The sequence below is a fragment of the Drosophila grimshawi genome, unplaced genomic scaffold (assembly GCF_018153295.1).
Source record: "Drosophila grimshawi isolate 15287-2541.00 unplaced genomic scaffold, ASM1815329v1 contig_44, whole genome shotgun sequence".
NCBI lineage: Eukaryota > Metazoa > Arthropoda > Insecta > Diptera > Drosophilidae > Drosophila > Drosophila grimshawi.
In genome coordinates this window covers 22,132,383-22,159,865 of record NW_025063240.1, presented here as the reverse complement: position 1 = coordinate 22,159,865, position 27,483 = coordinate 22,132,383, and the positions used below count along the sequence as shown (strand labels likewise).

Genomic DNA, 27,483 nt, shown 5'->3' with positions numbered 1-27,483 from the left:
ACAACAACAACATACAAACAAACCAACAACAACCAAACAGAAAAGGAGCAACAACTTTTTGAAAACGAAATCTCTCCAAGAAAAGCAAAAAATAAGAAAAAAAACGATAAAAAATGCAAAATATACAAGAACAAAAAATGTAAACAAAAGAGAAAAAACTGTAAAAAAACACAAAAAAAAACTTGCAAAATTTGTTAAAACAAACAAAAAAGAAGAAAAAAAAAGCGAAACAAAAAGAAGTACGAAAAAAGCAAAAAGTTGATCTATTTTTACAGAGCTAAAGAAGATGAGGAAAGAAAGTATTTATATGTATTGAAAAGTCTAAACAAAAACAAAAGCAGAAGCAACAACTAAAAGTAAACAGATAAAAACCAAAACGAAAACAAATTGTAAAATAAATCAAAGGGAAATGTGCAGTGCGAAAAATTGAGCAACAGCAAAATGAAAAGAAATTGTAGAAAAAATAGAAAACAAAACGAAAAAGAAAAGTAAACAAGGAACCACAAGCAACAAACAACAAATAGAATGCTGAAAGCATTGAGCTGAGCGCCTGCCTGCCTGCCCCCCTCTCCCTCTGCAGCAGCAACAAAAAACAACAACAGCAACAAACAACACGAACAACCAACAAAAAGAAAAAGAAAACACGAAACAAAAAGAAACATTTCTTATTTTTCAACTAATATTTTTATAGTGAAGTATTTTTTAAAAAGCGATTTAAAGCAAAAGCAAAATGAAAATGGAAACTATGTATTTGTAAAAAGTATAAAAAGAAAATTGTTGTAACAAGAAGAATGAAGAAGATGAGAAGAAGAACATGCAAAGCGACGCACAGCGCGACTTGGCAAGTTGCTCAAAACAAAATATATACAGTATAACAATGAATAAGAAGCAGAAGCAGATGATGAAGATGAAACGAATAACGGTAAACGTCTCGGCCACACACAGCGTGATATGTATATACATATATATATATATAAATATATATATACTTCTACTTATATTTACAACAAACAAAGAGCTCTTGATGGTCTTCTGTCTCTGAGATTGCAATATTTATAATTGTTTCGTTCCACACACACACAACACACACACACACATTTGAACACATACCTTTGCACGCTCCAAAATTGCAAGTACAACAACAAGAAGAAGAAGCAGAAGCAAAAGAAAACTACTTAAAAGTCTGTCAATATATATTTGTATATGCATTCATGCATATTATTTTAAATGCTTAAAAGTCGCGTTGCGCCCGCATATCACGAAACCAACAACAAACCAACAAAACCAAGAAAACCAACCAACAAAAAAAAACAAAAAAATACCAATGGCTTCAACCACTCAAAGACCACCAGCAAAAATGTCAAAAGTACTTTTGTGATTATGATTTATTAATGTCTGATGACTTCTAAGATTCAATTTATTTGGGCTGCATGCTCAGCAGAGTGCCGTGGATCGTTTACTTGCTCGTGCATGTTTCTTTCTTTTCTTTTTTTTTAATTTATGCACTATTTATTTTGTTGTTGACACCATTTAAGTTGTACACTCGACATAATACCTCTCAAACACAAACGTAATCGTTGTTTTTGTTAGCTTTTTGTTTTCCACACCGATTTGCAAATTTTTTCCGAAATATTCGTTTTTGTTTTCCACTTCAAAATTTGTGTACTCCTTTTTCACACGCTGTTTCTGTTTGTCGAGCATCAAAAATGCATACGCGTACTTTTCTCTATTAAGTTATTGTGTACTTCAAAGTAAGACTAATTAATTAGTTATAAATTTTATTATTAAAGAAAAACAAACGAGAAAACCTACAAAAACAGAATGTAAAAGAAAACTTTTTGAGAAAAACCAATACAAAAAAAAAAATAATAAAATGTTTAAATACAAATCGAATATTTATATTTACGGCTTAAAGATCCATATTGTAAGTAAACCACAAGCAGTTAAGGAAAACTGCAAGACAAAACTTAAGTTGAGTTAAATTAAATATTTAACAGTTTATAACTATGTGCAATAATGTTACCATTATCTCTTTCAGCTCACAATCAACATCTCATCCTCAGCTCTGTTCTGCAGTTCCAGGCGGAATCTCCGTTCGGCAGACCTTGTATGTACAGTCGTAGTACTGTTGGACATATTTCTAGATCATTAGCTAATATTTTCTTGTTCCTCCAATAGGATCATCAACAAAGACTACAGGAAAATTGAAATTGTATAAAAGTGTATTCTCATAAAAATATTGTGTAACTATATATGTGCATATATTTGTAATATTTCTCATGTAAACCCCTTTTTTTAAGTTTCAGTGTTTTTCCCATCCAATATAATGGTAATTATTATGAATAACCTTAGTGCAAGCCTTTAAAAGTATGCAACAATTTCTTTTAAAGTATTTAACATTTAAATAAACATGCCTGTAAGTATGCAGCTTTTCTGTTAACTACTCGCAAGACGTCATTTTTACTGCTTGTTTGAATGCGCAACTGATATTGGATGATCGCTGCTAACTCATCAATTTATCGCAACTCTGTTAAATCTTATGTGAACACTACGTTATATTTGAGTATTCGCACGAACGCGAGAAGCTTTGCGGGGTTGACAGAGCACTTTGCCTGTGAAACCCAAAATGCCATGGGATTCTGAGAGAGTGCTCAATTTATTAATTAGTTGGGCCGAAATCCTGGCGGTACTGCAATGCCAGGCCAACCCGCGACAGAGGTGGAGCAAGCTCCTAGCACTCCGTCTATTTCCAAAAATCAGTTTAACATTTGTTGTCCTCCGATGGAGGATCTATCAGATGTTAAGCTGATAAGAACAGATACTACACTTTGATCTTAGCCATAAGGCCGAGAAGCGATAACTTGACACAAGTTTTAATGCCCCTATATACAAGCAGCTTGTCTAAACCTGTTGTGAATTACAATGTAGAAGTTGTGGCACATGCGCAGTTGATGCGTGGTGGTTGTTTGTGCTGCGCCACTAAATATGCAGCGAATTTTTAGCATTTATTTGCCAACCAAGCTGCGTATAATTCCCAAACAGTTCTAGCAGCAACTGCGTAGTACAGTTTGAAATTGGCGGCGTATGGCTACTCTGGCTTCTCTTCAGTTGTCGAATAAATCTTTCGCCTTTTACTAAAGATTTCCGTGGAGAGGAGCACTCTAATGAGTCTAAAATAATTTTTTGCAGTGCCTGATTCCCATCGGGCCATGAATAATGCATTTAAACATTGAAAATAGTTTTAATTGTTTTTAAAGTTTTTATTTTTAACTAAATAATTACAACGTATAATACAAATTTTATAGTTAAAACTTGGAAATGTACAACTTTCGTGTTAGAGAGAGATAGCGAGATAGAAAGAGGAGTTTGCGGTAATAATTGTGGGTTGGTTGTATTCTTTTTCTGTAACGCGGCAGGGGGTAGTAATTGTGGGCAATTTCAATTTGATGGAGTAGCATTTGTTGTTGTTTGATGGTTGTTGCTGTTGCTGTTGTTTCTTATGTGTGTGGTTATCACAGTTAAATATATAAAAGTTCGGCCGCTTCTATATACCCTTTTCTTGTTTTTTGTTGTTCTTGTTGTTGTGGTAAAATGTTTATCGAATTCGAGAAGATAAAGCTGGGCGAAAGATGTTGGCTTGTTGTTTGTGTCTTAATAGCAACTAAATAGTTGTGCAATCCTCTTTTAGCTAGGTCAACTAAACTACTTAAACTTAGGCTCTTTAATTAAAACTTATATTAAGTACAAAAAATTCAGCTGAACTTTAGCAAATTTGTTGAGTATTTGTTCGCGTTAGTTGTGGGGGGCGGGTAAGGAGGAGTGGCAGCAGTTTCGCAGTTTTATACTAAAATCTAAAGAGTGGGGGGGGGGGGGGAAACATTTAATAATGTATATGTATGTATTAACAACTTGAAGAGGATCCGCTGATCCTCACAAAGCAGCTCCAATTAGTCCCGGCTCGCATTGGCTTAGGTGGTCGCCTCCGCTGGGGCGCCACAGCCCTCAACATTCTCGGGCCAATCGCAGACGTTCTCCTGGGGATTAAAGACCAGGTTGGCAGGACATGGCATGTGATGCTTGCGCTCTCCCTCGCACATATAGTAATGCGTGCAATCGGCCCAATCCTTGTGGTAGCTAATGTGACCATCCTCCTCGGCACAGGTGACATCGTGTGCTGCATAAGGATGATAGGTGAGTATATATATGTCTATATATCTATATATATTCCTTGGTACTTACGGTCCTTTGTTGTGTAGGCACCGCGTGGTCCATGGGACTCATAGGGTCCATCGTATTCCAGAGCCACCTTGTAGTCCTTCAGCTCATCGCTCAACGCATTCAACAGGGGATATTTGCCACTGCCGCAGCGACCCGAGAAGTCATCCATGTCTATTGACCAGACCATAATGCCGCCAAAGCCTTGCTCCTTTAGCCATTCCGTCTGTGCAAGCAGAATACATTTTTATAGATGGATTTTCTTCTATTTAAATTGTTTTTGAACTCACCTTTGTCTTCAGCGAACGTTCGTCGTCGAATCCGACCCACTGATTGCCCCTGTAGGCGAAGGGCACCTGCTGCTCCGAGTCCCAGACGAGCGTTGTGTTGTCCGCCGCCAGGAAGGAGCACACCTCGTAGTAGCTGAGGAAGCCCGCCTCGCTGGTGAACTTGCCAGATTTGCCGCCACCCGACGAGGGTGATCCAATATCGAATTGTGTATCGTTGACCAGCTCAAAGCTGCGGCCATAGGTGGGCATGCCAATCAATAGCTTCTCCTTGGGCGCACCCTGTTTGACCCACTCGCGTGCGCTGTAATCCACAGTTAGTTTCTTCTGGTAGCCCGTTGCCGACTCCAAGGCGAACAGTGGCGAATTGTGTCCCACTGTGCGCTCCCATTGGCCATGGAAATCGTAGGTCATCACATTGATAAAGTCCAGATATTTGGAGATCTCCGGCACATCGTAACCAGCGGCAATGGCCTCAAACGACGCCGGCACCGCCGCCGTCAAAAGGAGGCGTGGCAAACCCGAAGACTTCGCCTCGCCCTCGAAGGCGACACGCAGCTCGCGCAGCAGATTCACATAAGCCACACGATCCTCGGCACCACGCGGATACTCCCAGTCGACGTCCAATCCGTTGAACTTGTAGTCGCGCAAGAAATCGATGGCCTCGTAGACGAACTGATTCATGCGGAACACGTTCGAGGTGAGCTCCTTGAACGGTGTCGAGCCAAAGGCCCAGCCACCAATGGCCAACAGGATTTGCAGATCGGGATTCGTATCCCGCAAGGCAATTACACTCTCATAGTTCTCCGGATCGTCGTCGGTGGCCTCCGTCAGCTTGTAATCCTGCAGCGTGGCAAAGGCATACACAATGTGGGTGCACAGCTTGGGATCAATGTTATCCGGCTCGAATTTGCCAGCGCCGGGTCGCTTGGCAGACCAGCTGGTCAAGTAGCAGAAGACCTGAGCGGGACGTGCTGCAAGATTGGAATTGGCATGATCAGTTGACAGTTGTCCAACTGGAGATGAGAGCTGCAAACTTACTGTTTGTGTCCACGGCATGGGATCCTCCCTTGATGCGCTGCTTCTTCTGTATATGCGGCTTGCGCACCTTCTTGATGATCTCCTCAGGATCAATCTTGATGGGTTCCGGTTTCTACAAGTCAAATGTGAAATGTGAAGTAAAAGTGGTCAGCAGTTGGATTCTATTGCTCACCTCTTCGATGTCCTCGAAAGTGGCTGCCACTGCTGTCCAGTTGACATCCTTGGCCTCCTTGCCACGCGATATGCCCAGCAGCTCTTCGCGCATGGCTCCAATCAGGGGATACTTGACATTGCCTCCGCATACCTCACCCTTAAAGTCATCCATGTCGACGGTCCAGACCATGGCACCGCCATACCCGTTCGTCTTGATCCACTGCATCTTGTTGCGGATGGCACGCTCATCGTCGAAACCGACCCACTGGTCACCATCGACCATGTACGGCACCTTCATCTCCTCATCCCAAACGTAGACGGCGCCATTGAGCAGCATTTCACAGATCTCGTAGTAGGCGAGGAAGCCGCTCTCCTTGGTATAGACACCCTCGCGTCCACCGCCAGTTGCGGGTGCATTTGGGCCATGTTTGTCGGTGTTGGCCAGCGTAAAGGAGCGTCCATAGGTGGGCATGCCAATCACCAGTTTCTCCTTTGGTGCGCCCATCTTCACCCATAAACTGGCCGCATTATCCACCGACAACTGTTTGCGCCACTCCGAATCCGTTGAAGGAGCATAGCTGCAAGGAGAGATTATTAGACTATATTTGCAATCTTTGCCAGGGATTAAATGATGCTTACAGTGGTGCATTGTGGCCCGTTTCGCGTTCCCACTTGCCATGGAAATCGTAGGCCATCAGATTGATGAAATCCAGATAGCTGGCAATGGCGGGCACATCGTAGCCACCCCGGACATTATCCGGGCCGACGGGCACAGCGGCGGAGAGCAGGAGTCGTGGCTGCTTCAGTTCCTGGGCCTCCGCTTCGAATGCCTCGCGCAACTCCTTGAGCAGGAGCACAAAGTTCTTCTTGTCATCGCTGCCCTTGGGATACTCCCAATCCATGTCGAGACCATCGAAGCCACGCTTGCGCAAGAACGGAATGGCGGAGTAGACAAAGGTCTGGCGGGTGTAACGGGTTGCAGACATATCCTTGAACTTCTGGGTGCCAAAGGACCAGCCACCAATTGCCAGCAGAATCTACAAGCAGAGCAGTGATTAGTTTTGAGAGAGAGTCTCTCCAAGGATGACTCACCTTCAGCTTGGGATTGGCCTTGCGCAGACTCATCATGCGGTCGTATAGGCCGGGCACATTGTCCTTGGTCTCATCGTTGGACTCGTAGGAGCTCAGCTTGCCCTTCTTCAGCCAGCCGAAGGCAAAGATAATGTGTGTGCAGAGCTCGGCGGGAATATCCTCCGGCACAAACTTGCCAATCTTCACGCGATACTGCGACCAATTGGTGTAGTAGCAGACAATCTTTGGCGTTCCATCGTCCACTTTGGTCTTCTTGCCCTTGAGCGATGATCCACTTGCCACAAGTGCGGCACCACCAGCTGCTGCTGCTGCTGCACCACCTCGCAGCTTAGACTTGGAGCGCAGACGTGTCCTTCTGCTGACGCTGGTCGTCGAGGCTGGCTCCTGATCGATGCGCTTCTGGGCCACAGGCGTCTCCTCGGTGACCTTCTTGGAGCTAACAGTTGTCGTCGGGCGGCGCAAGCGTCGACGCGTCTTGGCTGCAAAAACAAATAAATGGGATTCATATTTATAATCAGTTTCTAATTGTTAGTGGTAATTATTAAACAGTCAATTTATATGCTGGGCAATAAAGAAGCTTAACTTGCAGCTGACAGCTGAACATAATTTGAGCCATCATCAACTTCAATCAATTCTCAAGATCAGCATCATAAAGATTGTTCATCGATCAATCACTTTTGACAGGCAACTGCGATTACCACAAATCAATTGACAATTGACTGAGTAAGTGTTATGAATCAAGTTGATTTACATTTAATGTACCCGTTGCCATCTTCAGCTTGAGCTGTCTTCTGACCAATTAGCTTTGATTATATTCCAGGTCATTTGACAAACACACTAAGTCTTGGCTTGAATTTATGCTTAAGCGTTTTAATGAAGATGCTTGATGATAAAATGTATTCATTAATGACGCTGTCTTATGCTAAATACTTGAGCAATTAAATGAGCAGCGCTTATACCTCTTTAACGTGATGTTCATATATAAGCAAAATTGTCAACAGCTGAAATAACAATAAAGAATTAACCAGCCACAAGCAGCATGCATTTTGTTTTTTGTTTTTGTAAACCAGTCGAGGAGTGAATATTTCTTCTAGTTGCCTCGCACTGCGCAAGCCTCCACATTTATTTATGAACTCTTGGGGGCGCTTTGTGTCTATTTTTAGCTTGACTGTTGCGCTGTTCTAGTGCTGGTTAAGTCGTCGCAGTTGTATCTGGGGATATAGCTCAGTGGTAGAGCATTCGACTGCAGATCGAGAGGTCCCCGGTTCAAACCCGGGTGTCCCCTAGGTAAACTTTTTTGTACACAATGCTTTTTTTAGAATAAGGAATATTATTTTCTGTTGAAGTAAATTACTCATATTGCTATCTGTTTTTAGTCTATTTATATTTAGGAGCATTAAATTGGTGTTGCTTGGCGACTGTAGCTCCATGTGGTGGAGATCACATAATGGGGATATAGCTCAGTGGTAGAGCATTCGACTGCAGATCGAGAGGTCCCCGGTTCAAACCCGGGTGTCCCCTAGGTAAACCTTTTTGATGTCAATATTCCAATTTATTTCAAGGAGAAGGGTAATGCGAAAGTTGCTAAGAGAGAAGGGGATAAGGAATGTAAAATTATAACCTTTTAACAAAGCCTGCGTAAATATACACAGCAGCCTTAAGTTGTTCTCTTTTTTTAATTTTTTTAACTCTTTACAGTTAATAATCTTGTGTTGAAGTATTACATCATTGAAGTGTGAAATAAATCTGCACAAGAATAAACAACCACTTTTCGCATGCTGAATGCAGCGCATTCGTTAAAGTTGATGTTTAATCAGCGTGCGTTCGCAGGGGATATAGCTCAGTGGTAGAGCATTCGACTGCAGATCGAGAGGTCCCCGGTTCAAACCCGGGTGTCCCCTAGGTAAACCTTTTTATTAATTTTTTTTTCATTATTTTAAAAAAATATTTCGACTATTTCTGTTGATAGCTTTGCTTTTAGTCGCATTTTAATAAGTGTATCAGTTAAAATACTGCTTTCGTAAGCAGCAACAAAAAACAATTTGCTTGATTAGTCTCAAGTCAATTTTCGTTTGTTTGCATAACTCAACTCAATTTGCCTTGATTTAAAAAGATACAAAACAGTCCATAATGCACAGTCATTTAGGAAATGTGTTGCTGCTGGTTACGTGATAATCTGGCCAGGCCACAGCGCAAAAGCAACAGCAACAGCAAAAGCAGCAATAATAACAACAGTTTATCAACTTCCGCCTCCGCAGAGATACTGATATTCTTCGAGTTTTGGAGTGGCGTCGACAGACACCCACACAAGCAGAGACTGCAAACTGTGCAAAGATTTGAGTCGCTGTTCTTTAGTGATTTCTGGCTCCTTATATAAGTGGGGATATAGCTCAGTGGTAGAGCATTCGACTGCAGATCGAGAGGTCCCCGGTTCAAACCCGGGTGTCCCCTGAAATTATCTTTTTTTTTTCTGTTTAAGAATCCTGTTTGTAATAATCTAGAGGCCAAAAGCATCATGACCAATATGCCCTTGCTGCATGTAAATTATGTCCAAGAGATATCTTAACGCATTACTAAATGTGATTTTTGTTATATGGAATATTTGAATTACAAATCGTGTTTGAGATGTAGTATTAATCTTTATATTTGAATCACAAATCGTGTTTGAGATGTAGTATTAATCTAGAGGTCGAACCATGATCGAAACGCCCTTGCTTTTGAAAATCAGTTCAGTATTGTCAAAGTTATGGCATTGGAAAATTCCACATATAATTTTTGTGGGTTAGAAGCTTATCTTAAAACATTGAAATAATTGAATTTTCGAGTTTCGAGTTTCGAGTTTCGAGTTTTGGAGTACTTACTCTGTGCGCTGTCTGTGGAGGGTGAGAGCAAAACAATCAGCAGACATATTACAAAAGCAATTCGCAGCAATCGCGGCGGCAACTGTGGAAGATAAGATGAAAACATACACAGAAAGTGTTTAGGGCAATTAATCAGAGTTATGTATTTATTGGTTGTACGGTTGTATTTTGATGATGTGCGCGAGATAAAATGATTAATGTGGGGGCGGGGCACGGCACGTCAAGTTGCCACAAATTACGTGGCACTTGCTTGTCAAAAAGTGGATTTAAGTCGTGAGAAGGTCGGAGCATGTTCGTCCATCACATTTCATGCGCATTAAGGCCCTTCGGAGCGCCACTCTCCACTCCTCAACTCCCTCAGCTCCCCTCTCCCGTTTCAGTTTGTTCACACCGAAGTGGTGGCGCCCACCAAAAACAATATAGCGAGTCAACGTTGCCGAATGTTGTCCAGCTCTTGACATTGACCCAGTTAACCAGACCCAGAGGTAAACAATGGGCAACAAAAGCAGAGCTAAACGGGGGAAAGTTGCTTGTTTCAACAACTAATTAAAATTATTGAGTGCTCTTTATTATGCATATATGTGTGTTAATTGTCTGTTAGTTTGTTATTTCTTTTGTGTCGCATCTGAGGCAATGCGACATCGGTGACATCTTCACAATTAGTAAACCCAGTAGCAACTACAACAGCACTACTAACAATGACAATGTCAAATCGAGTGACTGTCTTGACTTTGAATACTATTAACACTTATAAGCCCACGCTGTCCAAATATTAATTTCAAATTGCAAACGTAATATTTGGAACAAATTTGTGATTCACAAACACAATGGCAGAAGACATTACGATAATATTATGACGACTTATACTGTTGTAAAATATAAATGTGTTCAAGTCAATGCTGTTGAAGATATATTGCTCATTATGTTAGGCAAATCAGCAGTATAACGTCTTCCTCCATGTTATATACATATGTATTTTTAGACGGTAGCTGTTTGGTATTCAGGGGCGAAAGCATTGGCAAGTCGTCATTAAGAACACGTTACACAACTCGTGGTTAATGGCCAAGATGCCATTCACAGACAGTTAGACAGTTAAGAAATGGCCAAAATTGGCACAAACGTGCCTCGCTTGATAAATGATCTAAGCGATCTAGCCGAACTTACAGTTAGAGCTGTTAACGGTTACGCCCAGTGGCCGAAAGGAGCCAATTGCTTGTTGCACACATCAAGGTCGCAAAAATAAAACTAAGGCTAACTCAGATAATTTATAGCCTCGTTGGTGCCATAAACACCCCGACAAGCCCATAAATTGCACGGGATATGAAAATTTGGAATGTTTTTAGTTTTTTTTTGGATCTCGCTCTCCGATCGATCGCAATGTGCAGTCGAAAAAGTGAAACTGGTTTATAGACTTAGTTATCTCAAATCAGTATTCATTTAAAAATTGCTTAGCTCTGCCCGTGCCAAATTTCAAGCATAAATTATAAATCTTAAAAGCTAAAAACAAATCAAAACAATCTTTCGGCTCAGCAATAAAAAAAAATGTTCCTTATTGCGTGGACCGGCGTCTTGGTCTTAACTGAACCAACTGGTTTTTTGGTGATTTTTTTTGTTGTGCGGCAGTTCGATGTGGCGCGGAAATGAACCCAAGTGAAAACATGTCTAAAATGCCTTTCATTTTCCTTTGTGCGAAAGCGAAAAGCCAAAGAACCCACAAAATGAAATCAAACTCGAAATTTAATTTTAGCAAATCATCACTCAAATTGCGAGCATAATCTTAGAGTCTCCACTTCCCTCTCTCTCTCTCTCTCTCTCTCTCTCTCTCTCTCTCTCCCCTCTTCACCTCTGTCGCTCGCTCTCGATCTGTGATTGCATTCTGCTTACGTAAACGATTATTGTCCATTTTGGGGCAATTGTCTGGACAACATCCCCCATCTCCCCCTCTCCAAGTAAATATCATTAGTGATTGCCAAGTCGAGGTTGGTTTCTGTGGTGCGAAAGCCTCACTTTATTTTTGTTTTTTTTTGTTAGTGGGTTTGTCGATTACAGTTGGCTCGGTTACGACAGCATTAAATAAAAGTCAATAAGTAATAGACAGATAGATAGATAGATAGATGGATAAAGAGACGGGGTGAGAGGCAAACACAATGCGAAACAAGTTAACCGCATTCCTCTGGCCAGATTGCCTATTTTCCCAAATTGCGCAAAAATCAAAGAAAGAAAAACTCAAAATTAGATAAAATTATTGTGATTTGTTGCCAAAGCCAATCAAAAAAAAAAAGGAGGAGAGAAAAGCTGTCTAGCTGACGCTTAGATACCCTGCTCCTTATTTGCTTATTAAAGTTACTTTCTAAATTAAATCAAATCGAAAGGATTGTTCCCATGTGATAAAGGATTCCTGCTAGAATCATTATTAATTTTGTAGCTTATTATTTCGTCTTATTAGATATTCTTTGTGAGTAGATCCCTTTTCGATATATGAAATTCATTTTCATAGTTTGGTGATCATGTGGCGGAATCTAGACAATCTCTGACAGATCTTTTTTGATTGAATCGAGTTTTGTGAGCTGTTATTGCATTATTTAAATGCTGTTGCTTGTCTATTTATGTGATTAAGTATAGGAATACCTTAATGGTTTCGTAAAACTAAAAGTTGTTCACTTAACGTCACCTTCAAATGCCGGTTTTATATTATGTCATTAACAAAAAAATAAAAAAAAAGAATGGAAAATCTCATGTTTTGACTAATTGTTGACATGATATATTTAACAAAATTGACCGATTTGAGATACAGCAAACCGAAATATACGTTGGATATATATATCCTTCAAGGCAAGGGTATACAATGTGGTTGTTGATTTGTTGCTTTCATATATGTGCCCCACTTGACACAACACACATAACACAATGGGAAAATAACTCTCTAAATGCGCAACTTGAGTTGAAAAAGCGAAATCCGAAAATTCGAGTGTTGAAGTGTTACTCAAAACCCACAATTGCAAGTCTCACATTTCTCAAATACATTATGTGATCTTTGATCTGAGCTGAGCTGTGCTCTTGTTACCAGTTGCCAGTTGTCAGTGTCTGGCATCGTTTTCACTGCTCGCACGCAAGAAAGCGCAGAAATTGCAATTTATTTGCATTCATTTTGCTCAGTTGGCATTTTAGCTGTATCTTTATATATATATATATAAATATATATATGTATATATATAAATATGTATGTGAACAATTGTGTTTGTTGTGCGCGCTCTTTTAATATTTTCAACATGCCACTCAACATTGCGCAAAAGCTGCATTAATCATGCTCCGTTGCCGCTGCCGACTTGGCAATCTGCGAGTTTGTCGCTTAAGTCTTTCGTTTTGGCGCTGCATTTAACTGCATATTTTTTTCTTTTTTTGTTTTGTGTTTGAAATGAAATTTATTGAAATTTTGTTCGTTTAGTTTAGCAGCTTGTATTTAATTAAATGCTGACTGCCTCTTGGCTTGACCGAAATTCAGCTCAAGGTGAGCTGACTATAAATAAAAATAATACAAAATATGTATATGAAAAGAAAAAAATATGGAAAAAGAAAACCGCTGCAAAGTTGGCGACACGCGCGAGCTACAGTTTTGTCTGTGTGTGTGACTTAACGGCATTTAAAAGGCAAAAAAGTCATAACTGTTTGGCAACCATTTGGCTTTTAAACAAAAGGTCTTAAACAGTAGACCTTTTGGTTATTATATTTTTCCTTCTCCGGCTGTTGGCGCTGCTGCCTCTGCGCCTTGCAATTGAGTTAATAATATCTGAGCACCTGTCCTGACCAGACGACCTTGCGCAATCTGGCCAAAGCAAAACAAGTTTGGCTCAGCGACAGGCAAGAAAACAGATAAAGACACACACAACAGACACACATACACACACACAGAGTGTTGTGGCAGTGAGTCAGAGCTGATTAAGTGCAGCCAGAAACTGGTTCACTGACCAATTAGAATAATGCTAAAATTGCGCATTTCCAAACTGGCCAAAAGCCAACAACGCTGAGCCGGACAGACTCACGCTGCAAGTCTTGGGTGTGGAGAGTTGATTACAGCCAGTTGGCAATTACTTCCTGCTCCGTGGTTTAACCCTGAAACGGCCGTTCGCATCAGACCCAAAATCAGCTGACATTTGAGTACACTCAGCAAAACAAAAACAGATATGTACTTAATGTTGAATATTCATATGCAGCAACTATATTTGAAGAAGAAACCACTTTGTATTCTGATCGCTTTTAACTTGAATTGGGCATGGCGTGTTTTTTATCGACTGAAAATGTTACGTTACTTTTTGGTTCTTGTCAGTTTTCAGCTATTGGTTCTGCTCTTGCTCTGTTAAAGTTCGTAGCAATAGCTATCAATAAAGAGCAAAACAAGCTGTACAATTTAACTGCAACGCACTCGCTCCGTTCTTACTCATTCTGCTGCTGCTACAATTAACGAGAGCACAATATAAATTTCTAATTCTGCTATTGCTCTGTTTCAGTTTATAGCCGTAGCAATAGCAGAGCAATATTTCTAATTCAAACATTGGGTTTTTTTTGTGCACAAACTTCATTCACTCGAGTCGAGACTCACGAGTAGTGAACAATTTTGTGGGCTTGGCCCACGCACCCATTAAAGTTCTCAGCTGCAACAAATTGTTGTGGTTTTTGTTTTTTATTTTTGCGCACAAACGTGCCGCCGTGAGTCAGCAGCTTGAAGAGCTAGAGATGAAGACGGAGATGGATATGGAGATGAGGATGAGCAGCAGCAGCAGCAACAGCTAAGGAAGACAGCTGTCTGCATAATGTGGCCATTATTCTTTGGCTGACAATGCCAAAAGCGAACGCTCAAATCTCAACAGTTGAGCGCACACAACTTCCGTTCCACAGTTGCTGCCACTAACTGGTTGCTGTCCCTGTTGTTGGCCACGTTTCTTAGCTGGCTCATAATGTCAATTCGATTTATGTCCGCTTGTCTGCTTGGCTAACAACATAGAACGGGCCACTGTTTTAGTTTCAATTTCAGTTTCAGTCTCAGTCTGGCAGTCCCATTGTTTTTTTCATTTTACTCTTTTGTCTGGCCTTGTCCAGAATTTGGCAATTTGGCAATTTGTCAGTGTCACATTAATGTAAATGCCGTGTTTCCGTCTTATGCTGCCACTTTAGCGATAAGTACAACACTTTTGATTTCAACGGGCGCAACTATTAAACAAAAGACACAAACCGGCATTTATAATTGGCCTGCTTATTGAAGTCAACCGACTGAAAAGCTCATAACGCCCCCAACTATTTAATTGGCCAAGACTTCTACAAGGCTTTGGCAAGAAAACCTTTCTAAGCTTATTTTAATGAGCGCTTTATAAGGGCACAAAAAGACAGCCAAAGGCACTTTTGAGTTGGCAGAACCTACACACAGAAATCCAGTAAGAATGCTCTAGTCGAGAGAGGTCGACTGGGATATACTCTAAGCACAGCTGTGAAAGCTTGTCGATATCTGATATTAGTTTTGACTAAGAAAATCTGTGTTTCTAATACTAAATCAAAAACAGATTTAATTGGAACTCATTAACTACACAATTAAGTCTTTTATTGCTATCGGAAATAGATGTGCATCGATAATCGGTCAAATTAAATAAACTCGATCTTAATGTGGCGAGAACGTGCATTCAAAATTTGGAGTCTCCAACTCTTATAGTGCCTGAGATCGAGTTGATTAGGCAGACAGACTTAGACGGCTGTATCGACTCAGCTTTAAATGCTTTATAAGTGCGAAGATGCTTCTTTCAGACACAACTTAATTATATTAATATAATCAGCATCAAGCATGTACAAAACGTATACAAAGTTAACAGAACGGAATAACTCTTAAGTCAAGATCGTATTCCTAGTTCGAAACCAGATTTATTACAGAATGAACAACCTTGAATTAAAATTCTTACGTCTCTTTTTTATTCTTTCACTTTTAAGATAACATTCCACACTACAGCTTCAAGATTTTAACTCATTAATATTATGGCAAGGGAATGCTTATAAAGAAAACTGATTATTGTATTTTTACTCACACAATTTAATATTCAAATAAATTTGTTTGCCACCAATAAATCATATTTATATAAGATATGTAACCGCATGTAAAATCATAGCTCTCGTTTGCTTTGCTCGAGGCACAGTTGTCGAATTTGGTTGCTTTCTGGTTGTGGTTTCATATGCATTTTTGATGAGTTGGGCGTGCGCCCAACAGCTCCAACAGCTCCAGCAGCTCCTACAGCAATCACAACAACAACAACAAGGAACTGATGAGTGGCCCGGACATTATGTCATAGCATAGTCAGTGTGTAAGTTCGTTAGGAGGAGGATTATGTAAAACATATGCGCTTTTATTAATAAAAAAAAAATCAACAAAAAAAAGAGGGAGAAAAGTGAGAAAAAAAATCAAACAACGTGCAACACAAAGTGAAATTTTGTGTTTTGTGGCATTTGCAATGTGGATGGATGCGCCGAGTGTGTTTGCTTAAGTTAGTACGTGTACTAGCTGGTAAGCTAGTAGCTGATTAAGTTATGCATGGGCTCAACTTTAACCTTTTCAAGCCAAATCGAAGCAGAGACCAAAAACAAAGCAAACCAGTTTGTGTACAAGTCTATGAATAAGTAAGTAAGTATATATAATTATTTAGGTATACACAGATATATTCAGAGAAATATTCAAATGAAATGACGATCGACTCGAGGCTGGCCAGTTTATAGAGCGGCTTATGGCCTAGACGGCCAACGGTATTAAGCCAAACGTTTTTATGGCATTGTCAGTTAAATTTATTGCCAAAAAATATAAAACGTAGATAAAGTTAATTGCGGCCGGCGGAAGGGCCACAACAGCAAATCAAAATGAAAATGAAACTAAAACGATAGCCAAAAACAAATTGCATTCACAGTTAATTAGTTTAATTAACCCACAACAAAAAATTACAAAAAAAAAAAACAAAATCTGAGCAAAGTTACCAAACGCCAAAAAGATAAATACAAAATCAAACATTACGCAAAAAAAACAGTTGAGCAACTGTTGTGTTTCAAAGTTGAATATAGCTCAAGATATATATATTTGTATATATATATTCATTAACAGCATTTAGCAAAGGGGGCAAACGCTGATCGCTTCTCAATGATTTTGGGCTGATAATGATTTGTTTTTTTGTGTTTTGTATGTATTTTTGTATCTTATGATTATGTGTAGCGTTTTAATATATGCAAATAGATTTTTATATAACAACCAGCAAAACGAGTTGAATTTCGCTTGGAGTCTTGTGAGCCCCCGATTTCCAATTCGATTAATGTATATACATATATATATATTTATTGTGTTCAACTCTTTTGCTGTGACAAATGATTGATATCTAGTTGGGTGTCCATAAAATAAACTCAATTCACAATTAGCTTTATTTGTCTATTATGCTCCACTCTCATTTGGCATTGAGCATTGTGTGTGTGTGTGTGTGTGCGTGCGTGTGTCAATTATGTCGCATATTGTGAACTAACTTACTTATTCAAATAATCAAAGCCAGAGTTGTCGACTTTAGACGACATACTTCCTGCTCTGGGCAAAGCAGAAGGTTCGTTGCCTAAGTTATTTGTTTTGGCACGTTTTGTTTTTATTTTTATTTGTCTGCTGATTCGAATTGTGACGCTAACTTTGCATTAGCTATGGACTTGAACTACACAGCCAGCAATAGCCAACAAATGGCTGGCAATAGTTAGCAATAGCAATGGTTCAACAACCAGTTGATGCTTTTTTCATTGACTTATTTTTGTGGCATATGCAAATGTTGTGTTGCACATAAAAGTGAATTGCAAGCTTCATTTGTGCTTTATGGCTGTAATGTGCATACAGATGTGAGTGTGTATAAGTGTGTGTGTGTGTGTGTGTATGTGTGTGTGTATGTGTGTGTGTATGTGTGTGCGAGTGTGTGTATGTGTGTGTGTATGTGTGTGCGAGTATTGTTTAAACTGCAGCACAAACAATTGAGAGGCTGCCCACTCGGCTACAACTTCAGCCTCAGCTTGAACAACACTCAACTGCAGCTGCAGGCTGCCTGCTGTCAGGGCTAGGCCAAAGTAATTGTGACTCGCATATCTCAGATAAAAACGACAGAAAATAACAAAATAAAAAAAAAATGTGAGAATGAGACAGCTCGACTAGGAGTTACCCTATAAATAGCTGTTAAAGATAGAGTAAAAGCTTGCTGATAATAATTTGTTCACAAAATCTGTGTTTCTTAATAGATCTTGATGACATTTTGACATGTGTTTATATAGCTAATATATATTAAGAGAAGTACTATATCTCTATACTATATTTGCGAAACGGAAGCTGCTATCGAATAAATAAAATAAAATGTATCTCATTTTTAATTATATTCAATTCTCAGTCTCTGAGATTGTTTTGCTTATGCAGACAAGGCTAAATTAACACGGCTGATCAGGAATCTATATATTTTATGGGTGCGTAAATGCTTCCTTCAGCCTGTCACACACCATTTTACCACTTTTAATGATTTGAGTGTATAATAAATGAGTCAAGTAAATGCTTTGCCGCAGCAGCCGAAACATTCTTGTCATTTTATAGATACACACTCAAGCAGCTCTCACAATACAAAGTTGCAGCTACATATTAAGAGCTGTAGAGCTAAAGTGTAGCAGCAGTTGAATAATAAGTTTACAGCTACTTGGCATTTCTTGAATGGCTTTTTATTTGTGAAGAGAGGCCTTAAATTACGCATGCGCCCAGTTGGCTATTGCCAACTTCCGATACAAAAAAACAAACGCTTGACTTTTTTATTTTATTTTTTTGGGAGAAAGTCTGTCATTGCCTGTGCAATGTGCAATTATTATATTGAAGTGTGAGTGTGTGCGTGTGTGTGTGTTTGTTTGTCTACTAAAGCAACACTCTTTTTTTTATGTTTTGTACCATTCGAAATGTAAACACAAGCATCGCATCGAGGGGCATCGTAAAAGTCGAGTCGTTATTTGAATTGTTTGTGAAACAAACAAATTCTGTGCGAGTGTTCACTCAATTGTCAAAGCAACAACGACAACGAAACTTCAGCCAAATGAAAGTGAGAGTTAAGCCAACAAAACAAAAACCAACAAATACACAGAGAGGAAAAAAGGTGCATATGTCAGTTACGCTTGTCTATTGACGAGGGCGTGCCAGCAACTGTGTGGGGATTGGGGAGCGGATTTCAGCCCAGTTCAGTTAATTAACAATCGCCGAGTTAATAAAAACCAATTAGCTCGTGAAGACTTAACTAACACAGCAACAATTGCAATACAACAATACACAATAGATTGGGCTAGCAACTGGGGGGAGGCGGGGGGAAATAACCAAATGAAATTGCGAGTGAATAATTAATTTAAACTAATTCAAAAATCGTTTGGCGTTTTCTTAATTTTTTCCTTTTCGTGTCTCTAGTTTTGGTTGGATTTGCTGTTTTCTTTTGTATCGCGACTCGTTTCGCGTATTTCAAACCTAATTTTTGCGGGTTTTTCAATTTGTGCGAGACCAGTTTTTTGGGCCAACTTGGCCGCTTGGCCAACGACGGATTTGCCAATAGTCAACAACGACGACGACGACGACGACGATTGACTGCCAGCAGTTGTAGGTTTTTTTTTGTTGGAATTCGTGTTCGTTTTTCCTCTTTTTTTTTTTATTTTTGTTTGTTTGTTGGTTTGTTGCAAATATTAATTGTTGTAAAATCGCATAGGCAGAAAACTAGTTGCTGTTCGCCTGGCAGTCGACTTTTACTTGACCAAATTGAGGCGTGGCCAGTTTACAGTTGGCTGTCGATGGCGTGCTGCTTGCTGTTTGTTGCTAGCCATAATGCTGGCCATAATGGAAAACGCTAAGAGCCACTCCAAGGAAGTAAAAGCAGCTGCCACAAATGAAAAGCGCTGCAGCTAAAAAAAAAAACTGAAAACTGAATAAAAAGCGAAACTGAAACTCGGCTTTTGTTCAGAATTTTGTAGTGATATTTATAAAGCCATTGTCTTTGACAGGTTTGCCTTCAACTTCGGCACAGACAACTCCAGCCAACTCCAACAACATTCAGAACCCGTAATCGAAATCGTAATCGCTGTGACTACTTATTATTCTTAGCCCCCCACCCCCCGTCCATTACCCAGTCTGTCTTGCTGTCTTTCTGTCTGTGTGACGTTCTCCAAGCTGAGCTGTTCTCTGTTCAACATTCATTTTTACGTTCACCGTTTTATGTTTTATGTTTGACGTTGGTTTTTTTATATATACATTTTTTTTTATAGTTTGGCATGCTTTTTGGCCTCTCTCATTCTCTCGATTTGTATGCATATATGCTCGAAGTGAATATGATAATTGCTTTTTCTGTTTTGTTCATAGTTCTTTTGTTCTTGGTTAGCCTGACACACTTCTGCATAGTTTTTTCGTTTTTTATGCACTCCTCACTCACCATTTTTTAGCGGCTCTTCTGCTTCTCTTTGCCTCCAACTTTACTAATCCAGTTCTTTTTCTTTCCAAATGCACTATGTAAAAAATGGTACAAATTTCTTCTTGATTATTATTTGTATTACACTACACTGCAGGTATTTGTTTTCTTCTTTGGGTTTATTGTGGTTGCACTGCTTAGTCACTATTCATTGAAAAACTTCAAATGCTCTGACTCCGTTAGTTACTAACCGTTACTCGCGTTGCGAACTCGCACGTTGGACTGAAAAACTGAAACTGATTTGTGCGCAGTCGCGACCAACAGCCAAGACAACAGCAGCGACGACAACGACGACGCCGACGTCGACGTCGACGTTGACGACAACTCAAAGTTGAGTGAAGTTTGCGTTCGCCTCTTTGACTTGGCTGGCCACGTCCAAGCGAGCCATATAAAGAGGCAGAGCGAGAGAGAGAGAGACGGAGAGAGGCGTACAAACATTAAAAACAACTGTTGTTTTTCTGCTGCTGCTGCTGCTTCTGTGAGCTGCATATGGAAAATGTATTTCTTTTGCTGCGATGCCTTTGTGCAGCTCGTTCGCACTCTCAAATTGAGCAGCAGCAGCAACAGCAGCTGCTAACTGGCGCTGTTATTAACAGTGGCAGTTGCTAAGGATTGCTGGCATTTAACAGATTTTGTAAATTGAAACAAGTTTAGTGTTTGGGCATGAAGCAAATGCAAATTGGGAGTTATGATTAACAAAATATATATATTAAGCGTATGCAGAAAGTATGTGTATTTCACACGATAGAAAGCCACACACTCATTTCCATAGCTGTGTGTGTTAAGTTTCAAAAGTCGCATATTGCACAGTTGAAAGCGAAAGCGCCAATAGCCGGTTGCTGTTTGCCACCAGTCTTGACCAGTCCCTAAATCGATTTCAGTTGAGCTCCTCCTACACGTGCATAATTATGTGATTAGCCATTTAGAACATTGCTTAAAACAGGTTTATTTAAATGTATTATATAATTTATTTTAATATTTATTACTCATTTTCGTTTTTGGTAAAGCGTAGGCTTCATGAATTGAGATATTATGCATAAAACAGCAAAAATTAGTGTTTATTTTAATGTGTTATAATATTTAATTTAGTGTCTAATATTAATCACTTTTTTTGTTGACCTTTGAATGCTTCTTATGCATCTGTGTTGAGGTAGCTCCTTTTGGGCTGCTTCTCAGGCTTTTTGCATGTGCCATAAATTTCACTGCCTTTCACTGTAATTCATTTATGGCACTTAATTGTGTGCATTTTAATGCGTATTGCGTGCAATTTGCAATCAGGCAGCCAGCTTTTATTTTTTATTTTTTATTTTTTTACATTTTTACATTTTTACAGCTGCTGCAATTCTGTGCCAATTTCACAGTTTTCAGTTTTCACGAGTTTTCACGTGAGAAATGAGAAATGGAAATGCAACGCTCTGTTTCACATGCCGGTAAAGTTTCACGCCACAGACAGACAGACAAAGAGGCAGACAGATAGCCAGTCAGACAAAGGCCAAAGCAAGTGCGTATTTCACACACAGACCCCGAGAATTGATCTTGATAATGTAACGATCTTTTTGTTGTTTATACATATATATATATATATATGTATATATAGGGTCTGATAGATTGGAGAGTGCATTGCACTGTTGTCCGCTTGACGGCCATTTTGTTGGCTTTCGAAACCGTTATACCAATTGAATATCAAATCAAATCGGGCAAGTTAACCTTCACTACGCTTGTGACGGCGAGTGTGCGGCAAGTTCGTGTCTTAAGTCTTTTGTTTTTACATACACACACAAATTGAAAGTGAAATTTCTTTGTTATTACGCTCGTTATTGTTGCTGTTGTTGTTGTTCTCGCTTTTATTTTGGTAATTGTTGAAAAAGAAAGGCACTCACCGAAAACAACAACAACAACAGCAACAACAACCAAATCAACAGGCACATTTTTTGCTGATAAGAAACGTGATTTAATTTTTAGATGATAATTATGAAAATCATATGTTTGGCTTGCTTTTCACTTTTCGATGGCCTTGCTACACGGAAGCCACTGTGTATAAACAAAAACCAGTTGCTGGTTCCCATTGTAATCCGCAGAACAATAAGTTGAAGGGTTTGGCTTAAGTTGCTCACAAGAAGACGCACATTAAATACATATATAAAAAAGAAAACCAATTCTAGGCAAACTGAAGACATGCTTTTGTTGTGTATAATTTATGGCAACCTAATTGGAGATGGTCTGGGAAGCGTATACACGCTTCGGTGCACTTCAACTAGCTAACTCTACTCGACTCCAGTTGGTTTCGCTTCCTTGCATTGTCTGCCCTCCGTCTCAACATTAAAGTCTTTTTATCGCTTTCGCTGAATCCGAGTCGGAGTCGGAGCTAAAGTCGAAGTCGAAGTCTCAGGTTAACTTTTATCTGCAGCCTGGCTTTGCTCACCCGGTAGTCAGTTTTAGGGTTTGTCTCTTGGACAAGATTAGATGCGCTGTGCGCTTTATGACAACCACATGATTGATGGGGAGACCAGGTGTGTCTCTGGTGAGTCTTCTAAATGAAATCAAGACTTGATTTGTGTGAGGCTGAATTAAGACTTAGTTCACTCAGTCTGGCTATTGTTTAAGGTAAAATTTAATTTAATGAAATATTACAAATGACAACAAAACATGTAATATTTACTAATTATTTCGATTGTGTAAATTTGTAACACTTTTTTAAATGTATTTCATTTGCTATTCTTGCTTTTTATGCCTGCTACTTTTGTTGCTTGAGGACGCCAGATCCGGCGTTGACGACATCGGAGTGGTTCTATTCTCCGCCTTAGAACGATTCTCAGTCATTTCATGATGGAGCGAAAAGGTTTGCTGAAAGCCCAACGGTGCGCCCAATGGTGCAACGCTTGCACGACTTTTATTCAGGGCAGTGGTGAATTTATTTATATATAATAAAATATATTATGTGCAAGGCGAAACACTTACACAATGCCCGCAAGTGGGGAGATCCGGTTGTAAATGCACATCAAACGGTGGGCCACAAAAAGTGCGGGCAACAGAAGCAGGGCAGCTAGAATCACGCCCACCCAGAAACCATTCTATAAATAATATAATATAGAAATGATATGATATTTAAAAATAGAGTTGTTGCTTGTTTTTTAGATAAATTTTCTATTATTAGAAAACTTTCTACAAATCAGAAACAAGTGATGAAATTTACTGCCTCGACTTTTATGTGAGAGTCGTGGAATTTATAAACTATCTAAAATGTTTCTATTCTCTTGAACTACTAATAGATAGATAGATAGAGTTGCTCAAAATTAGACATATTTTTCTCTAAATGTTAGAAAATACTTTCTATATACTTATATGTGTACTTACCATGGGATCGACGAGACGTCTGCAAACCAAATCCGTACTACGATTGTAGATACGCGAAAGCGGTGCACAATTGCCGACACTTCGGTGACACTGGTCCAGCACCATATTGACATAGTCGGCGATCTCGTCGTTGATGAAAGCGGTCATATTAGCAAAGACCACATTCACATAACGCTCGCCGGACACTTTGATGAACATCTCGGCCCGTTTAGCTGCATCGTGCAGTAGCTGAATGGTCTGGTTAAATGGCCGACCATTATATAATATCAGTTTGTCGATCGCCAACAGTTTTTGTCTCATCTTTTTAATAATGGACTGAATCTTGCTAATGTAGACATCATGATATCTCTGCAGATTAGACGCCTCATTGTCCAGGGCTGTTCGGGCAAATTCATAAATGTTCCAATCGGTTTCTAAGCTGCTATGCAGCTTCTTCAGTTGACTAACCGTTGTGGGCAAATCGACTGGAGTCAGTTCATTGCACAGGAAGTCGGTGAATAATCCACTGTGAAAACTCGACAAATGAGTCGATCGCAAATGCTTCAGAACTCGACTATCCTTCTCGGTGAGTATGGCCAAGCTGTTGACCAACTGATCCTCAAATATTTTCACTTTCGGCAAACTGCCGATGAACTTTAAGCTTATGATATCATCAATATTATACAATTTCTTATTCTGCAGCAGATTGAAAATGTATTCATCAGCGTGGCAATCCTTGATTAAGCTCGACATTCGCAGAAATGCGTTCGCCTCTTGCTTGGGCTCTTTCTGGCTCTTTGGCCAATACAGATTCATATAGATAGTCGAGTCGAGGTATCGAAATATTACATTCGATTCTGCACTGGTCAGCGGTGCACAGGCACTCAGATAGGTTATCAGCCCAAAGACAAAGTAAAACAGGCCAACCAGCACGACAAGCGAGAACACGCTGAATATCAGGATTATGGCGCTGCAATTAATAACAGTTGATATATATATCTGAAGAATATTAATATATATTATCTACACTTGAGGAAAAACGCACTGAATCTTAGTCATTTAAGATTTGATTCGAAAAACCTTACAGTGATTCGAATCAATCTATTATAAATAAGAATATTAGAAAGGATTTTTGGGATATTTGATGATTGATATGTAATACAATATTTTCTTATATTTTTCAGGATGATTTTCTAATATTTTGTGCGTTTCTTTCTCTGAGTGTACTTACAGTAGCAAGCACCAAGCTCCTGTGCGCTTGTTCCACAACTTATTGCCGTATTCACGTCGATGAGGCCCAAAAATACCGAATACCAGACCACCAATCAGCGTAATCACAATCTAAAAAATGGGAAATTGATTTGGAATATTTGCAATTAACTTTTAAATAACACTTTTACTTACAATGAGGAGAAAGAGAAAGACAGTGATATTGATGCTGCTGCGATGGTAATCGTATTTATCGTGAAAGCTCTTAAACATACCAGTGGATTTGACCGTATTCAAGCTGATGTCCTTGATAATTGTATCGATAACGTTGCGCATTGACTTTGCTTGAATGCGATACAATTCTTGGCCACGATGAACATCTCGCAGCAGTGGTCGTATAAACGGATCCAATTTGCTCCTAATCGACTCGCCCACAACTTGTAATCGCTGTATTCCGTGCCTGATTGTCTTACCAATATCCTTAGCAATGATTGCTTCCATTGCAATCAAATAGGGTTTGATATCTGGCAGCTGCATGAGAGAGCAAATGTTCAGTTAAATGAGAGTGGCTCATATATTATAAAGTATATGTAAATAGCCACCTTGTCGAAGTGAAGACATTTTGATGTATCTAGATACTGAATATCTGTGTGCCTTAGAAAGCGCAGGCATTCGCGATTGCCGCAGAGCACAGCACAGGCGAAGTTCACATCGCGCTTAACGCCACGAATGCCTTATATAATTAATAATAAATCATATCCATTAATAGTAAAATTGGAGATTATTTACCATCTCGTAGCTGCGTGCCGTAAAAGTGTAAGTCCCTCTTCAATTTCTCGACTTCCCACAAAAGTTTTTGGGCCTTCTTCATGTTATCCAATATGAGTTCCAGATCAAACAGCGCATTCGCCTCGGACACATCCATCAGATCCAAAAATATGTGCGTATGTGCATCTATAATAGATCACTGATTAAACAGATAATATGGGGAAGACTGAGCTGGATTTCTTACTCGACAAAATGTCGCTTAGATGTGTGTCCATCTCCTCGTAGTTATTCACAAGTAAATGCTGGACGTGATTCGAGACTTCCCTGAGGTAAGTGCAAGCATCTTCGCTGGCAATTCGAATTGCTGCCTTTGTATTCTCCAAGCCACGATCCATCAATCTGTTGGTATCGATAGCAATATAGATTCCAAATCTGCAATTAGAGTTGAGTCTTTGGCGTCCTGAGTCCTGGCCTTTGCCATGATCATACGTACAGCATTCCGATGATGAGCAGCACCAGCAGAGAAGCCCAGAAGAGGCGCCACAACCGATCCCTCTTAAGGTCGATGGGTGGCTCTCCTTCCGGGCAACGTCGACAGCAGCAGAGACAGCAATAACCCACGCTGTGCATGCATAAAAAGAAAGGTTTACAATCTGATCCTTATGTGCCAGTTGGGTCAACACACTCACGCTATGAATGGCATGGCTATGATGAGGAAGAGCAAGAACATCACCCAGAAGTAAGCCAACCAGTAACTCTTCAGCAAATCTCGCCAGTCATTTAGATCCGCCTTGGGCCCCAAATCGAGAGTATCGTTTCTCTTGAACACTATGTAGCCTAGAAGGAAATCTAATATACGTTAAATGTGACTATAGTGGTCCAGCTTAGATTAACACCCACCCGGTGGCAATTCGCCGCCAAGATGTTGAAAATGCTCGAACAGAAAGTGGATGAATTTGTACACAATGTCCATGCCCAAAGGGGCATATCGTGGCTCCTGATTATAGTTGACCTTCGATCTGAAGGCGGTGAACTCGGCATAGGTATAGTGTCGCTGTCCAAGCCGCTCGTGTATTGTCTCCTGCTCCCTGAAGCCACCACGCCACTGGAAGCCACCTTCTGTCATGCTGCAGTCTTTCTCGCTCTATTGGCATTTGAAGCTGAAAAATAAATATATTTCATTTCTGTTTCGTTTTTTGCATTTGATGTGACAGCAAAGATAAAGGTTGCTTATGGCTGATGAGTCCTTGAGGAGCTCTGAGCTATAATGTGTTGAATTTGTTTTTTACTTAAAACACCATCAATGATAATTAAAATGGATAAATACATGCTTTCACAAGACGTTGGCAACTCAATTCAACATCAGTGCTACAGATATTGGCCAGAGGAAACATAGACTTCTTCACCACCCTATTTCTATGTAATCGCTACCTCTACCAAAGGGATTGCCATCTAGATAATGTTATTCACTTACCAGCAGGTTTTGCAGTCTCCCCGGCAGAAGACTAACAAATAAAAGTAAGCAAAATGGAACTCGGCTACGACAAAATCAGTGGATTGGTTTGAGTCCACACTAAATACAATTTGCGACTGGTGTTGGTTTTCATAGCTGCGTTTGTGACGTGCCGGCTTAATCTGAAGATGTTCGTTGCACTTGTCCATTTATTATATATTATAATGCATATATACTTCAAACACGATGTGTTTCTGTTGTTTTGTATTTAATGCTCAGCAAAATAAAAATCCTCTACTTTTTTCTATGCGCGTCTTTTGCCACTGGCAGCTTTGGTAAACAATGTAAGCAAAGTAATCGATAGCGATCACGACATGTGACGATGACTTATCGTATTTAGCAAAGCACTCCTAAATTCGTTTGAATATCGTATAACAGAAATTGTGAACTGTGCTAAGCCGACTACTGACAGTTTTGAGGCGATTGGAAATAAACAAGCAACATTTGCAGGCAAAACTCACCTCATCATAACAAACAAATTTAAAACACTCGTCTCGAAA

General features: G+C 39.7%; 2 protein-coding genes and 6 non-coding genes across 8 annotated transcripts; 5 read left to right on the top strand and 3 right to left on the bottom strand.

Moving 5' to 3' along the window:
- Window positions 1-2,662: 2,662 nt before the first annotated feature.
- Window positions 2,663-2,858, bottom strand: LOC6558528. The gene has a single exon (XR_047003.2). It is a non-coding gene; the product is annotated as a U2 spliceosomal RNA (small nuclear RNA).
- A 230-nt stretch (window positions 2,859-3,088) lies between these two features.
- LOC6558025 lies at window positions 3,089-3,209 on the top strand. Its single transcript, XR_047004.2, has one exon. It is a non-coding gene; the product is annotated as a U5 spliceosomal RNA (small nuclear RNA).
- A 36-nt stretch (window positions 3,210-3,245) lies between these two features.
- LOC6558446 (probable chitinase 10) lies at window positions 3,246-20,336 on the bottom strand. Its single transcript, XM_032738903.2, has 9 exons — window positions 20,125-20,336; window positions 9,650-9,731; window positions 6,789-7,267; window positions 6,336-6,733; window positions 5,716-6,274; window positions 5,544-5,655; window positions 4,506-5,476; window positions 4,240-4,441; window positions 3,246-4,174 (listed from the first exon to the last, which is right to left on the bottom strand). The coding sequence occupies exons 1-9, from the start codon at window positions 20,125-20,127 to the stop codon at window positions 3,969-3,971; spliced, it is 3,012 nt and encodes a 1,003-aa protein (XP_032594794.1). The 5' UTR covers window positions 20,128-20,336; the 3' UTR covers window positions 3,246-3,968.
- Trnac-gca lies at window positions 8,002-8,073 on the top strand. Its single transcript has one exon. It is a non-coding gene; the product is annotated as a tRNA-Cys (tRNA).
- Trnac-gca lies at window positions 8,238-8,309 on the top strand. The gene has a single exon. It is a non-coding gene; the product is annotated as a tRNA-Cys (tRNA).
- On the top strand, window positions 8,618-8,689 carry Trnac-gca. Its single transcript has one exon. It is a non-coding gene; the product is annotated as a tRNA-Cys (tRNA).
- Trnac-gca lies at window positions 9,168-9,239 on the top strand. Its single transcript has one exon. It is a non-coding gene; the product is annotated as a tRNA-Cys (tRNA).
- A 2,478-nt stretch (window positions 20,337-22,814) lies between the features above and the next one.
- Window positions 22,815-27,139, bottom strand: LOC116805646 (prominin-like protein). Its single transcript, XM_032738911.2, has 12 exons — window positions 26,945-27,139; window positions 26,371-26,630; window positions 26,160-26,307; window positions 25,964-26,092; window positions 25,715-25,902; window positions 25,492-25,656; window positions 25,305-25,435; window positions 24,898-25,233; window positions 24,725-24,834; window positions 23,515-24,463; window positions 23,119-23,231; window positions 22,815-23,047 (listed from the first exon to the last, which is right to left on the bottom strand). The coding sequence occupies exons 2-12, from the start codon at window positions 26,594-26,596 to the stop codon at window positions 22,873-22,875; spliced, it is 2,670 nt and encodes an 889-aa protein (XP_032594802.1). The 5' UTR covers window positions 26,597-26,630; window positions 26,945-27,139; the 3' UTR covers window positions 22,815-22,872.
- Between the last annotated feature and the right edge of the window lie 344 nt (window positions 27,140-27,483).

What these genes read in the sequence shown, in the direction of transcription:
- LOC116805646 (XM_032738911.2), bottom strand. Translation starts at nt 26,596, where the DNA reads ATGACAGAAGGTGGCTTCCAGTGGCGTGGTGGCTTCAGGGAGCAGGAG. An exon ending in AATGTCTTCACTTCGACAAG is followed by an intron (nt 25,234 to 25,304) that starts GTGGCTATTTAC and finishes TCTCTCATGCAG; the next exon opens with CTGCCAGATATCAAACCCTA. An exon ending in GGAGCTTGGTGCTTGCTACT is followed by an intron (nt 24,464 to 24,724) that starts GTAAGTACACTC and finishes TATTAATTGCAG; the next exon opens with CGCCATAATCCTGATATTCA.
- LOC6558446 (XM_032738903.2), bottom strand. An exon ending in CCATGCCGTGGACACAAACA is followed by an intron (nt 5,477 to 5,543) that starts GTAAGTTTGCAG and finishes CCAATCTTGCAG; the next exon opens with CACGTCCCGCTCAGGTCTTC. An exon ending in AACGTTCGCTGAAGACAAAG is followed by an intron (nt 4,442 to 4,505) that starts GTGAGTTCAAAA and finishes CTGCTTGCACAG; the next exon opens with ACGGAATGGCTAAAGGAGCA.